This window comes from Macaca nemestrina, chromosome 2 (genome assembly GCF_043159975.1).
Source record: "Macaca nemestrina isolate mMacNem1 chromosome 2, mMacNem.hap1, whole genome shotgun sequence".
NCBI lineage: Eukaryota > Metazoa > Chordata > Mammalia > Primates > Cercopithecidae > Macaca > Macaca nemestrina.
This window is the reverse complement of record NC_092126.1, coordinates 127,632,030-127,647,984: the sequence shown is the minus strand read 5'-3', so window position 1 is coordinate 127,647,984 and position 15,955 is coordinate 127,632,030. Positions and strand designations below refer to the sequence as shown.

General features: G+C 44.8%; 1 protein-coding gene across 5 annotated transcripts in view; it reads left to right on the top strand.

Annotated features, from left to right (window-relative positions):
* LOC105483373 (prickle planar cell polarity protein 2) overlaps positions 1-15,497 on the top strand; it is a 354,334-nt gene extending 338,837 nt beyond the window's left edge. For all 5 annotated transcript variants that reach the window (XM_011744213.3, XM_011744205.3, XM_011744225.3 and 2 more), the window contains one exon: positions 14,155-15,497. In XM_011744213.3, coding sequence (XP_011742515.2) covers positions 14,155-15,029 — 875 coding nt within the window. In that variant the 3' untranslated portion in view covers positions 15,030-15,497. The remainder of the gene's footprint in view (positions 1-14,154) is intronic.
* Positions 15,498-15,955: the final 458 nt, after the last annotated feature.

Below are 15,955 nucleotides of genomic sequence, written 5' to 3'. Positions count from 1 at the left end.
TTAATCCTATTTGATGACTTTGAGGGTTTGATTTTGGTATAAGATGGATTCAACTGACTGGCTTCATTTTGGGGAGATTTTAGGGGGCCAACACCCAGCTCCCAACTCTTAGACTGTGTTCTTACTCTGGGGGACTTATATTGGGCCCCAGCTTTGTTATCTGGCTCCGCAAGGTTTGGGAGTCCACTGCACAGGGAGTGCCAAGGTGTGGCAGCTGTAACAAAGTGCTAGCAGATGAAGGGGTTCCTACATCCCTGTGGGTGTTCACCACAGTGACAGTGGCAGCACTGCTGGATGGAGTGGGGGGCCCCTGCTGGAGATTATGCATGTGGTTGTACTGGATATGGTATTGGCTTGGAGAAGGGTGCTGGCTGGGGCAGGTTTGGGTGCCTTCTCTGTGCCCTGCAAGCAGGAGCAATCACTGAGGATGTGGGGTATCTGCTATTCTCTGTGTAGTATTAGTATAACGGCAGGGTGCTGGCAGGAGTGGGGCTCGCTGGTTCGGTACCCACCAAAGCTCCATCTGCAATGGTGGCTGGGGGCTGGGTAGGTGCAGACTGCACTCCAGTGTGCTGGCGGGGCAAGGAAAGCAAAACCTATCTGTGCAGACATGTGCCAGCCCATGTGCCATGGGCCCTGAGAAAGCTGCAGTATGGGGAGGGAGCATGTGCATGGCTGTATAGGCCACACCTCACTGGAATTCTCTACCAGTCAGGCAAGGTTCACTGGCACAGAAGCTATGCTGTGGGCCCCCAAGGTACCCAAGACTGCCCTCTAAGCAGGTGTGGCCGGGCTGGGGCCCTGGAAGAGGCCAACAGACTAAGGGGTGCTCAGGTCAGACCAGCCCCATCTGATGTGCAAGACCATCCTGCAGCGATCAGATCCAACAATTCTCCTAGGGCTAAAGTCTCTTATGGGAGCAAGTCGAGTACAGGGGGATGGCCATCCTTGGCCGTGCTACGTTAAAGACACCCCCACACCAAACCCTCTGGGCTCCACATCAGCTGGCTTGTTGTCCCACCACTTCTCTAAACAGCTCTCCCTGCTACCTCAAGGGTTCATGGTGGTCAAGGGGTCTCCTCCTTCTAGGGTTCCCGAGGTCTGTGATGATAGCAGGTTGCTTCTTGCCAGTTCAACTCACCCATTTCCCCTGAGCTGTTGTTGTTCAAAAGTGAGTCCTGCTGCAGGGTAGCCCATGCAGGGTTCCCAGCTTTCTCCCCTTTCAGCCCAGCTTCTGTGTCTTGCCTCCGTCCATTCTTAGTTCCCTCCTTCTGAAGATCTGTTAAAAGCATGCCAGTCATCTCAGTCCCTCCGTGGGAGCTGTTCCACTTGTCTTTGTCTAGTTGAAGACAACTTGCCTTCTTGCCTTCTCCCTCTTTGCTCATTTTTTGATGGAGTTGTTTTTTGCTTATTCAGTTAAGTTCTTTATAGATTCTGTATATGTCAGATGCATAGCTTGAAAATATTTCCTCCCATCCTGTGGGTTGTCTGTTTACTCTGTTGGTAGTTTATTTTGCTGTGCAGAAGCTCTTTAATTAGGTCCCACTTGGAGATTAACTCTTTTTGAGAGCCCAAAACTTTGTCTCTCCTGTACCTACATCACTGTTGCACCCATTGATTGATTAATTCAGTTATCCTTACATTTATTTATCCCCACCCTTTATTACCCTTCACACTATACACCCGTCCATTTACAAATTATTCCATCTTCTTGTCCATTGTACCCATTCATCCATCTGTCAGCCAGTCTAGTAACTGATTCTGTTGTACATGAGGTCATGAACTGCTATCCCACGAATGGCACTTTGTCAACTCCCAGCTATAGAGAAGGGAGATCTTGAGAAGCAAAGATCCCAAGCCTAAAAGAGTACATTGTATTTTGCCTCTTAAATCCATAAACCACTTTTATCCAAACATCTAACCCACCTCATCAAGTTGGCTGACACCAGTGGGAAATGCATATGTCTAATGGGGAAAGGAGGGATGTGGACAAGCAGGTATAATAAATGCTAAATGTGGCCAGGGGTAAGAGCATAGGTGATAAAGGTTCTGGTGTATCCCAACTTAAAAAGGCAAAAGGAAATTTAACCCTTGAGATTAAATAAAGCTTAGTGTATTGGCCACCAGTTGGAACCATGTGTTCTAGCCATACAAGTCTAGTGTACGAGACATGCTGTTGAGGAAGTGTGTGTGTGTTAGGGTAGGGGTAGTGAGTTCTGCATATTTACCTTTTACATTGTCATGAGTGCATTCTTGCCTCTCAGTGATAATTTCTCTTAAACATTATATAGCTGTATAGCAAATACAAATATGCAAAAATCATAAGTGACAGCTCAGTGAATTATTACATTCATGGTACCATCTCCCAAGTCAAGCAACAGACAGTGACCAGCACCCTGGAAGCTCCCTCATGCCCCCTCCCAGCTGCTGCTCTTCCCTTCTCTCCAAAGTAAGCACTATTCTGACATCTAACAGCATAGATGATTTGGGGTGGGTTTTAATTTTATATAAATGGGATATACTGTACATGTTCTTTTATATCACGGCATCTTTATATTTATGAGATTCATCCATGTTGTTGCATGTAATTCATATTTATACAATAGAAAACTATACATTAATAAAAAGGATTTTTTTCATTGCAGCTGCTAGTTAGAAGCTGGGAAGTGTCACTGTATCTGTACTTCTCTCTCTGTCTCCTGCCCTCAAATCTCTGACTGCTAGCACTCTGGCCACATTCCTTTTACTTTTTATATTCACAATAATAAAAGGCAGGAGGTGGGAGAAGAGTTCTTAGGTAGCTTCTGTATGACCTTGGGCAAATTATCCCAACTCCCCTTTCCGACTTAGATTGCATAACAATGCCCAGCAATTTCACATATGACAACATGCATAAAAATGCTTTAAAAGTGACAGATAAATATGGAGTAAAGGACAGTAAGAAGATTGAATATTTCATTTGGTGCGCCCGCCCTAGCACTGTTCTGAGTACTTTGTGTTTTAACCCATTTAATACCTTCTCCCTTGGGTTGTGTGATTATTCCCATTTCACAGATGAGGGAACTGAGCATAAAACAGTCCAGGTCTGCCTGAGAAGGCACAGCTTCAAGGGACAGAGCTGGAAGGCGAACTCCAAAGCCAATGCTGTCACCAGTCCCCTGTGCTGCCTCTCAGTTACTTTTTTAAATTTTGCCAGCAGCATATGAAAGACACTTTCAAAACCCAGAGTGGCCTAGGAAGAACCTTCGTGTGGCTCCCGTTCACCTTCTGAGCCTGATTCCTGCTGCTGTCCTTGCTCACAACGCTCCAGTGTCGTTGCCCTTCTGCTACATCTTAGAACATGTGGCACCTTCTCTAGTACAAAATATTCTTGCTCCCTCTGCCTGGAACACTTTTCCCTGCCCTTGGCTCGGTGGGCTCCTTCTCATCCTTTAGGTCTCCCCATAGTCATCACCAACATAGACTTCTTTTCCAGCACTCAAAGTAGGTCCAGTCTTTATTCTCTGCCATAGCATCCCCTTTATTTCTTTCCTAGTGATTATTATCTATAATGGTCACCTTGCTATGCTGACTTGGTTATCTGTTTTCTCTGCACTAGGTCATATCCTTCTACGATGTCCTCTTAAAGGGCCTTCTTCACAGTTGTGCTCACAGTGCCTGGCAATAGCAGGGCTTTGTCAGAGATCTTTGAAGCAACTCAGTGGGTCCCCAGGTTCTTGGCTGCCCACTCTGTACCACTTGGGAGCCATTTAGCTTTTGTCCTCGTGTAGTCAAGTGTTTCCCAAGTAAATACAGCATGGTCTGCTTGTTGACCCAGACTAATGGGTTCTAGAAAGCAGCATGGGGTCAGTGTAAACCCAGAGCAAACTCTGGCAAACAGTCTTCAACTGGTCTGAATTTGTTGTGCATCCTTTCAATTAGCAAATGCTTTGTGGCAATACAACCAGAATCCCCCACGGAGCTGAGTGGTAGATGTTAAAGCTGACTCCACATGATTCTGGAAGATGTCCCTTCCTGGTTTCCCCCTTCACTTTTACAGGTGGTATGAGTTAAAATTGATTCCATCTTTGTTGGGGTCAGTGGTTTATCAGAAAGTTAATAGGATGAGCAAGTAAAGAGAGAGAATGTAAGAAACCTCCAGTCCACACTCAAGTTTTTATCCGACTTGTCCTTGTAACTGTACTGGGTCTGTAAGAGAAGTGATTCTAGTCCCATTATAATGCTTGTCACTCCCCAACCTCCAGTTCAAAGGCAAGTCCCTAGAATGAATGCTGCTAAAAAACAAAGCTGCTTTTGTTGGGAAAACCAAAATCAGTCCATGACCCTCTTTGGAAGCAGCTGGTTGTAAAGAGGCTGTTCTTTAGTTTGGGCCTAAACAGCCTGTCCCTGAGAGAGAAGGCAGGCCAAGCCTGGGGGGATGGGAGTGTGAAGTAAGAAGTTATGCATACTACTCCCCTCCCCCACCCCTGCCCCAGGGCTTGGCCTCCCCCTTCCCTCCCCGTTCCCCAGTGCAGCTGGCAGAGGAAATTGTTCCCTAGACTACCAGCACTGCTCCTGGTAGCACCAGAGCAGATGGCAGATGTGTAACTGACTGCGAGCCAACTTGTGATCTGCTGGTCACCTGAGACCTGCTAGATAGGTCGGTGACTGGAGTAAGGAAGTAAAAAAGATGCATCAAAAACTCAGGATTTCAAAAGCTTCAAATCTGCCAGGAAAATGAGACAGCAAAGGCCTTAACTGGGGAATTCTTGATACCCACTGAGAGAAAGGAATGTGAATTTTCTAAGAAGAGTTTAGAGAGAAAATAACTTTTAAAGTTCCCCAGTTTTAGGGACATACCACACCCAACCAGGCAGAGCCCTGATAATCCTTCTTTAGAAAGAAGGGGCGACAACCCCCAATGTGACGAGGCTCCTGTCTGCAGGGTGGGGTAGAGCAGGTTTAACTCACTGCAGCACTTCGGTGGACAGGAACAGAGCTCCCCTTGGGCTATTGTCAAGCAGCAGGTCAAGGACAGGATATGTTAGAGCAGTGGTCCTCAGTTGGGGGCGATTTTGCCCTCCAGGGACATTTGGCACTGTTTGGAGACATTTCCAGGCTGTCACAACCAGAGGGATGTGCGACTGGCATCTAGTGGGTAGAGACCAGGGATACTGCTGAACATCCTGAAGTGCACAGGACAGCCCACCAAACAAAGAATTATCCAGCCCGAAATGTCAGCAGTACTGAGGTCTGACCTGAATTAGAGTCTCTGAGGCTATGAGGGTCTTGTTTCCTTGAGTAGAAGCACCCTTGTGTTGCAAAGAAAATCGTCCTTGAAACTCCCAGCATCTTGGTGTTCCTCTAACTCTCATGAACGCAGGAATCACCAGGGATCTTGTTCAATGTGGATTTGAATTCTGCAAGTCTGGTGAGGGCTTGACAGTCTGCGGTTTCAACCAGCTCCCAAGGGACAGCATTGTGGCTCGTCCACAGATCACGCTGTCGAGTGCGTTCATATTGTCCCACTCTCTGTCCCCACCCCCAGCCTTCTTTGTCATACTCTGTTTGAGCCATTCCATGCCCTGTCACTAAGAAACATGTGGTGGCGTTTAAGCTCCACTGCCCAGATGACAGTATCTCTCCAGCTGTTGCCAATTTGAAGTTCAGGGTGTTGATGAAGTCGATTGACTTAGTTGGAAAAAGGATCCCAAGGGACCTGATCAAGCTACCGCCACACATGCTTCAAACAAACAAACACGTACCTTGGGACACTTTTTGCATAGTCTGAGAGGCTTAAACTGTGTAGCACCCATGACTTTGGGGCTGTTCAGGCTTGCTGCAGGATGCTAAACCAGAGGTTGGCAACCTGTGTCTGTAAAGGGCCAGAAAGTAAATATTTGAGGCTTTGAGGATCATACATTCTGTCACAGCTCCCCAAATCTGGAAAGCAACCACCAACAACATGCAAATGAATAGGCGTAGTTGTGTTCGAACACAACTTTATTTACAAAAACAGGCAGTAAGCTGGATTTGGCCCATTGCCACTGTAGTTTGCACCCCCCCCCCCCCGTTCTAAACAATTCCATTTTCTTCATGTTTCTATCTCAGCAAAAAAGAAAATGAAAATCATATAGGAAAGACCCTAATGAAAGGGAGCTACATCATCAATATGAGTTGTAAATGTCTGGAGGGCATGGTTGAATAGATACTATTTCGTTTAGAAATGTGAAATGTGAATGCTTTAAAAAAATTATTTTTTGAAAGGCTCTGGAGTGCAGTGGTGTCATCATAGCTCACTGTAACCGTGATCCTACTGCCTCAGCCTCCCCAGTGGCTGGGACTACAGGTGTACACCACTACGCCTGGCTAACTTTTTGTTTTTTGTTTTTTGTAGATAGGGGGTCTTAGTATGTTTCCAGGGCTGGTCTCATACTCCTGGGCTCAGGAGCTCCTCCCACCTCAGCTTCCCAAAGTGCTGGGCTTATAGGAGTGAGCCACCTTGGCTGGTAATGTATCTTTGAAGTTGGCAGAAACACAGCTCTCTGTCTTCTTGTGCAGAGTGCGATGAGACAGGACAGTAAATAAGGAACAGAGAGATGTGCCTAAGGTCCGCCATTCAATCTTAGTCTGCTTTTTCTTCCTTCTGGACTTGCATGCATACCTTCTGCCCCCAAAGACATGGGGGAGGGAAGCCAGCAAAGATTTTCTTTCTGTTCCATCAGACCTTGAGCATTCTTTGAAGGACATTGATTTTCTTGCAGACGCCAGTTTGTGTGAGACCTCCTATTTGTAGAGAGGGAAACATTACTCAGACAGAAATGCCAGTGTACATTAGAATGCCCCAACTACACCTTCATGTTGGCAGTTAAACCACGGAGAACAGCAGGCTGAACTGGATACTGACCTCTCTTTGTAGAAGCACAGCCATGGATCTTGTGGGAACCTGCACCCCTGTGGTGCGTGGACGTTTGCAGAGCTCCCAGTCATACTGACCCTTGGGATATGGATAAATCACTGCATCTAACTCTGTCATCACCCTGAGCACCTCTCATTAAACCTGCATTATTTGGCAGGGGAAAATTCCTCTCCGTTAATTAAGAAAACAGAGCTCTGCTTGAGAGGGAAATGACCTGGCGTTTGTGTCTCCTTGCCATCAGGTGGGATTCTTCTGCCAGATCCTCCAGAGGATGTGGGGGCCTTCATACTGCCCTAGACTATGTGCTGCAGCCGGAGTTCTCTGGCAAATTTAGCTTGCAGCTCCCACCTCCCTATCACACGTGTGCTTGAGCACACACACACCCACACACACACACACCCCGTGGCTTGAGCAACAAGAAAAGAAAAATGTGTTTATTACAGGAGAGTAAGGGCATGTTAGAGCCCCATTAGGTTGGACTCTATTGATTTGCAGTATTTTGACACTGGGTCTTGTTCAGCACAGACAAATGGAGAGTTGAACTTCATCTGTGTGGAGGAGGAATCCCAGCCATGGTTTAGAGGCACAGATAATTTACAACAGTGACTGGTGTTCAAGTGAATATCACTGCATCAGGCCCTGTTTCTCAAATTCATTAATCCATACAATCATGCAGTCAATGAGTATTTGTTTGCCTGTAACATATTTGAGTCTTTGCAGGTCATACAGTCTGTCACAACTCCCAACTCCGGAAAGCAGCCCTCGACAATATGCAAATGAATAGTTGTGGTTGTGTTCCAATACAACTTTATTTACAAAAACAGGAGGGGAGCAGTGAGCTGGATTTGGTTCATTGGCCATTGTAGTTTGCAAACCCCTGTTCTAAACAATTCCATTTTCTTCATGTCTCTGCCCCAGCACATAAATAATAGATAAATAATATAGGAAAGACCCTACTGAAAGGGAGCTAAATCATCAGTATGAGTTGTAAATGTCTGGAGGGCATTTACAGTCTTGAGGCATGCTTTCTTTCCTTGGGGAATTTTAGGCCTTACTAAACCTTCTTCCTGCATACTGAATACCAGGTACTGAGGTCAGGGCTAGCAAACAGGAACACAGTTTCTGCCCTCATGGAGCTGCTGATCTATCAAGAAGACAGAGACGAAACAAAAACTACACAGATGCATCATAGTCGTGATGAACCTTAAAAAGGAAAGATATGTTTTCCTCATCTAATCATCACTACAGCTTTAGTACTCATATCCTGTCATTATGCCCATCTTACTGATGCATCTCAAGAGGTCTAAAAATTTCCCCAAGTCACCCAGCCAGAAAGTAGGTCTCCAGTTCTGTTCGCAGTTAGAGGGGGAAGGAGTGTTTCTCAAGTTGGAGTGTGACCTGTGACAATACAGTTCCACCTTGGAGACAGTATCAGCTGCTAATTTAAACACATCACCAGAGCTGTGATTAATAAGGAGAAAACGTTTCTGCAGTGCAGGGAGCTCATTATAAATCACGTGTACTTTGAGTTTAAAATTGGAGAAACCCCAGATGGTGGACTATATAATGAATCGCCAGAGACGGAGATTGACAGGTGTGATCGTGGTATTTTGTTCCTGATCTTTGGAACCCCACCCATGTGGATCACAGCACTGACCCACTCCAGGTCAGAGGGTGATTGCTTTTTTCCAAGCTGTGGATAACATGAGAATCCATTTATGTTTATTCCGTGAGTATGTATTGAGCACCAAAGGGTGCTGGGCACAGCTAGCTCTGCAAGAATACAGTGAAGAGTGGGGAGAAGATCCCTGCTCCCAGGGGATTCATTCAGCTACAAACTTACATACGACCTTAATAAGTCAGGGTGGGTAGTTTAAAAAAGGGTCAAGTGCAATAGTGAGTGGTTGGCCAGAAGACAACTAACTTTGCTGCTTTAGAAGGAGTGTTCAGGATAGACACTGCTGAGGAGGTGATATCTACACAAGGACTTTAACAAACAGAAGAAGTCAGGCATGCAAAGGGGAGAGTTTTCCAAGGCCTGCTGGAATGAGCTTGTTGTGTTTGGGGAGAGGGGGAGGAATATAAGCACAGCTGAAGCAGAGTTAAGAGAGGAGGAGTGTTTAGTTGATGATCTTGGAGACAGAGAAGGGAGCCAAGTCACGTAGGGCCTTAAGGTCTGCATAAGGACTTTGGATTTTGCCAGTAATGAAAGTAACCACAGAACTCCCCTTTTTAGAGGCAAGTACACAATCATTGTGCATCTTTGGTCAACATTGGCCTTTCTGTTCATGCCCTGCATGCAAGAAGACCCTGGAGGAAAATCTGGGTTAATGAATCAGAAGAGAGGCATTTCTCCTCTTTAGAGTGAGCAGGTAGTATTTCCAGTCCCACCCACACATACTCCAGGGGAATGAATAGCTTACATTTAGGTAAAACTGATAGTAGATGCTGGGCTTGTGCAACAGGGCCCTCCTGCTCTGATCAAGCTCTTTTCTTTTTCAAGGGGGTGCCTCAGGGTATCCCGAGCTTTCCCAGGATGCAGAAGCCTGATACCAGAAGGCAGTACACCTCCCAACAGAATAAAAGCTGCTCCTCTTGGAGGTCACCTCCTCACGGAAATAGGAATCTGTTCACAAGCAGGATGCTCTCAAAAACACTGCACTTCTGGGCTTATGAAAGACAGGTTCGGGAGAACAGCATGCTGGTGAATTAATAGTATTTGCTAAGTTATTTATGCTGACCCTAATTCTACTCAAGAGCTAGGGTAGAAAACCCTGCGAAGATCATTGTGTCTACCTTTTTGTTTCTAGACGTGAGTTTGAAGATGTTTTCTTTCCTTACTAGAGTTCATCCACTCAAACCACTCATTCATCATCTTAGGTTGTTATCCTCTCCTCTCTGCTTTCATAGTGGGGTGGCTCTGGAAGTGATTAAGCTATTGTAAATCAGCTTTTGTGATTTGTATGTCAGAGATAAGCAGCAGAGTAAGCAAGCGATTGGAGGGCCCAACTGCTATTGCCCTGACAGTTATCCCAGGAATAAAATTGAAACAGAAAATTACTGGAGTTTATGATATTTGGCAGATTAATTTCTTTATAGGAATATCCAATGTTAAAATTCGACCCTTTAACAAACATTGCTTTATTTTTATTTATTTATTTACTTGTTTATTTTTTTGGAGACAGGGGCTCGCTCTGTTACCCAGGCTGTAGTACAGTTGCACGATCTCGGCTCACTGCAGCCTCGACCTCCTGGGCTCAGGTGATACTCCCACCTCAGTCTTCTGAGTAGCTAGGACTGCAGGCATGCACCACCACGCCCAGCTAATTTTTGTATTTCTAGTGGAGATAGGGTTTTACCATGTTGCCCAGGTTTTTCTCCAACTCCTGAGCTCAAAACAACCGTCCTCCTTGGCCTCCCAAAGTGCTGGGATTATAGGCATGAGCCACCACACCTGGCCAGACGTTGCTTTACTTTTACTCCATTTTATTGAGATATAACTTACACAAAATAAAGCAAACAAATATTAAAACTACACCTCAGTGAATTTTTACACATGTGTATTGTTTTACAGTCACCATCCAGATTTAGCTATAGTACAACTGCAGTACCCTAGCAGCTTTCTTCATACCCCCCCCCCACTGCCCTGACCTGTATCACTATAGATAGCCTCAGCCTGTTCTTGAACTTCATATAACGGAATCATACAGCACATATTCTTTTTGCATGTCCAAGCATTTTCTACGAGATACATCCATGTTCTTGGGTGTAGTTATTCGTTCTCATTATTGTGTAATATTCCATCATATCAGGGTTTCTCAATTGTGAGACTGTTGACAGTTTGGTTTGGAAAATTCTGTATGGGGGCAAGGAAGCCATCCTGCACATTGTAGGATGTTTAGCAACATCTCCGGCCTCTACCTACTAGATGCCAGTAGAATCCCATCCTAATAGTGACAACCAAAAATGTGTCCAGATGTTTCCAAATTTCCTTCAGAATTAAAAACCATCATATCACATGAATATATTCCAATGTTAAATAAACTTTTTATTTGGAAATAATTTCAGACTTACAAAAAAGTTACAAAAATAGAACAAACAACACCTATAATGTACTCTTTACGTAGATTGATCCATTGTCAACCTTTTGCCACATTTATTCTTTCATGTTCACACGCATGCACACATGCACACACACATGCACACATTTTATTTATAAACCATTTGAGAGCAAATTGCATCCATCTGGGCCATTTACCGCCATATCCTTCTATACATATTTCCCAAGAATAAAGATCTTCTCCCACATTATCACCATTATTCATTGACCACAGTAAACTTAGCATAATACTTCCATCTATTGCCCATGTTCCTTTTTTTTTTTTCAGCTGACCAAAAATTTTCCTTTATAGCAGCAGTCCCCAACCTTTTTGGCACCAGGGACCAGTTTTGTGGAAGACAATTTTTCTACAGACTGGGGTCAGGGGGTGGGGATGGCTTTGGGATGGTTCAAGTGTATTATATTTATTGTGTACCTTATTTCTATTATTATTACATTGTAATATATAATGAAATAATTACACAACTCACTATAATGTAGAATCAGTGGGAAACCTGAGCTTGTTTTCCTGCAACTAGACGTTCCCGTCTAGGAGTGATGCGAGACAGTTATGGATCATCAGGCATGAGATCCTCATAAGGAGCACACAACCTAGATCCTGCATGAGCAGTTCACAATAGGGTTTACGCTCCTATGAGAATCTAATGCTGCTGCTGATCTGTCAGGAGGCAGAGGTCAGGCGGTAATTGGAGCAATGGGGAGTGGCTGTACATACAGATGAAGCTTCCCTTACCGACCACTCACCTCCTGCTGTGTGGCCTGGTTCCTAACCGGTCTATAGCCTGGGGTCTGGGAACCCCTGCTTTACAGCATTTATTTTCCCTACTGAGCAGGTTCCAGTCCAGGATCAGGTATTATATGTAATTGCCATGTTTCCTTTGTACCCTTTAATCTAGAACATTCTCTCAGCCTTGGCTGGTCTTAAGACTACAGTCCCTTTTTTCATAACAAATGTCCCTCCTTTTTGGGATCTGTCTAATGTTTCCTCCTGAATACATTCAGGAAATGCGTTCTTGACTGGAATACTACATAAACGATAGTGTGCCCTTCTCAGTACATCTCAACTGGAGGCATACAGGGTGCAGTTGCATCTCACCAGGGATGTTAAGTTTGAACTTCAGGTCAAGGTGTTGTCTGATTTTACCACTGTTTAGTTACTAATTCTTCCCTTGCAACTAATAAGCAATGTGTAGGGAAACACTTTAAAACAATGCTCTCTCCCATCAAATTTTACCCCCTAAATGTAGCACACTTTTTGATTCTTGTGTGAAGCACTCTACCGCCAATGGTTATAAAATGATTTTCCAAATCTAGCACCCCCTTCCTCCTTGTGAACTTACTCTACTGACAGCGGTTGGCATTCCACCATACATAGAGCCTTCTCTTTTCCCCCATTTATTTATTTATTTATTTATTTATTTATTTATTTATTTATGTTTTTATTTATCTGTTATCAGTATGGACTTGTGAATTCCTATTTGTTTCAGTGGTTTATAAATCATTACTTCCCTTAAATATTTTAATGCTCAAATTGTTCAGATTTGGCCAGTGGGGGCCCCTTCAAGATAGGCCCTGTGTTCTTCTGACAAACCCCCACCATATCTTATTTTTAATACTTTCCTACTTTATGGCATAACAAGATCCTGCTTCTTTTAATTTCCTTGCCTTTATCCTGGTATTGGCCATTTTTCTGAAGAGACTGGATTCCTTTTAGTGGGGAATGGTAGAAAAGACCACAATATATTTATCCATTTTCCTGATAATTGACATTTGAGTTGTTTCCATTTCTGGGCTATTACAAGAAAGCTTCTCTGAATACCCTTGTCCATTTCTTGGACCTTCTTACTAACTTCTGTTTACTCTATAACCAAGAGTGAAGACGGAGAATTGGGGAGTTTCTACTCTTGGTCATACACCCAACAGAAATTCGTAAGTCCACAAAAAATGGGCAAGGATATTCAGAGCGGCTTTATTCATAATTCATGTATGTGTATGTGTATTTAGCTTTAGTAAATATTGCCAAGTAATTTTGCAAAGTGCTCATAACACTGTTTTAGGTTTTGTCACAGAAGAGGAAGCTTGAGGCCTCAGTAGAAGACAGGAATAATCAGTGGCAGGGGCGATAATGGGCCATTGCAATCCAAAGGCATGTTGTCTATGACCAGAAATGGCTGATCCTTGCAACATATAATGAGTGGAAAATGCTGAGACTTTGCCACCTGGCCCATTCTTAAACATCTCCTGAGAGAGCTCTGCTTGAAGATGAGCAAAATGGAAGTTACTGGAGTCAGTATCTCCCACCACCTTCAAAATGGTTTTCATCTGAGGGATGCCAGGAGCTCATTTGACAGCACTTAGGAAATGGAGGTCCATTGCTGGGGCACCTGCTGTTAGAGAGCATCAGACCCACTGCTTTACTTTTAAAAGTCCCTACCCATGTGACAGAGAGGTCCCCTGGGGTCCCACCCACATCTTCTGGCTGCTAGGGATCCATTTACAACCTTGGAGCATTCACTGAATGGTCTGAGAGAGTAAATATTTCTCTATCTATACCTAGGGAGTCACTTAGTGTCCAAGACACTTTTGATAGGGAGCCACCTGCCACTAAGGGCAGCAGGCAAAGCAGGAAACTGCTGCAGGCCAACAGAGAAGTGAACTGGCCCAGTATTGTGGAACCAGTGTTCAGTGTTGCCAGAAACAGCTTGGGCATGATCCAGCTTCTATAGCTTAAAGTTTCCTCATCCAAAATATCTGTCCTACAGAGCTTATAGTGCATCATTAGACTCAAAAATGTAATTAAAGTACTTTGCAAAGTGAAACTTCATATAGAGGAAGCATCATGCATAAGATACACAGTGGGCTCTTAGTAACTTTGATGAGCCTTTGGAATAACTAGCAACTGGTAAAATACATCTCTGGATGCATTTTAAGCAAGTGCCCCGTCTAAGTAGATAGTGACCTGCTGTGAAGTGGGGAGAACCCTCTCACGGGGCACATGTGCCCCCTGAGAGGGTCTTTGTGCAGTACACAAGTGCACAATGGTACGTAATGACCCTATATAGATGACCAGCGGTGACAGTGATCTTATCGCTGCACATCTGTATTAATCTCTGTGGTCCCCTCTTCTCTCCCCCAGGCCTCTCTGCTGATGGTGGTGCCAAGCGCCAGGAGCACCTATCCCGATTTTCCATGCCTGACCTCAGCAAAGACTCTGGAATGAATGTGTCTGAGAAGCTGAGCAACATGGGCACTCTTAACTCGTCCATGCAGTTCCGGAGCGCAGAGTCAGTTCGCAGCCTGCTCTCCGCCCAGCAGTACCAGGAGATGGAGGGAAACCTCCACCAGCTCAGCAACCCCATTGGCTACAGAGACCTGCAGTCCCACGGAAGGATGCATCAGAGCTTTGATTTTGATGGAGGGATGGCGGGCAGCAAGCTGCCAGGGCAGGAGGGCGTGAGGATCCAGCCCATGAGCGAACGCACCCGGAGAAGAGCTACTTCGCGTGACGACAACCGCCGCTTCCGACCTCACAGGTCCAGGCGTTCCCGACGCTCTCGCTCTGACAACGCCCTCCACCTGGCCAGCGAACGCGAGGCCATCTCTCGGTTAAAAGATAGGCCCCCTCTGAGAGCCAGGGAGGACTATGACCAATTCATGCGCCAGCGGAGCTTCCAGGAGAGCATGGGGCATGGGTCCCGGAGGGACCTGTACGGCCAGTGCCCTAGGACTGTGTCGGACCTGGCTTTGCAGAATGCCTTTGGGGACCGATGGGGACCCTACTTCGCGGAGTATGATTGGTGTTCCACCTGCTCCTCCTCTTCAGAGTCTGACAACGAGGGCTATTTCCTAGGAGAACCCATCCCCCAGCCAGCTCGCCTGCGATACGTCACGAGCGATGAGCTACTGCACAAATACAGCTCCTACGGCCTCCCCAAATCTTCCACCTTAGGTGGCAGAGGACAGTTGCACAGCAGGAAAAGACAGAAGAGCAAAAACTGTATCATTTCTTAATATGATTAGGATCAGGGAATGGGAGAAGATGGGAGCTAAGAATGTAAATTCAGAAACTTGCACTGTTTTAAATGTTAAAGCGCTTTTAGGGGTGGCTTATGGGGGAGAAAAGGGAAAATGCTGTCAGTAGATGGAGGCAAGGTTACAGATTGACTCAATAGGTAGTCACAGTTCTTGGCATGTTGAATATTATTTGCACATTTCACTTTGGAAACACAGTAGACTCTATTGAGGCCAGGGTTGGTCACTTCCTTCCCATCAGTTCTGTGTTGAGTTGCCATCTCGCAAGATGGCAAATTGTTTCCTGCTCGCTTTTATCCTCTCTGGTTCTCTTACTTTTAGGACCCTTTTTTCAGTAAGTAATTTGTTTATTAGCCAGGACCCAAGACTAAGTTATTTACATGTCCATTGTAAATGCAATGTAAATGAGAGTTCTGATAAAATATTTTTGTATTTTGTAATATCAAAGGAATTTCTATATCGTAGGACTCAGTGGGGACTTGCATGCACATCCACCATTGTCTTTGAGTAGTATTAAAAGGTGGCCCGGTACCACCTTTTTTTTTTTTTTTTTTTTTTTCTATACAAATTTGTTACATGTCAGTGAGACCTTTTTCAAAGGAATATATTCAATTTGGCTTTTTGTGGCTGAAAAAAATAACTATTAGACCCAAAGCATTTTATGCTCCATTCCATCTTAAGGAGCCATCCTTAAGTCTGCTCCCACCTTCAGTAGAATTTATTTTCTACAAAGTGGTAGTAATTTTTTTTAAATTGCAAATGTAATTTTTGCCAATTAGAGAAACCAACCAGTGTCAGTAAAATTCTGTGAGAAATGCCATCCCTGCTGGGAATGTTGAAGTTACTTAATGTTGATGTATCCCTTGGGGAAAGTGAAAGTGACTGTGAGTGGTGCTGTTGTGTGA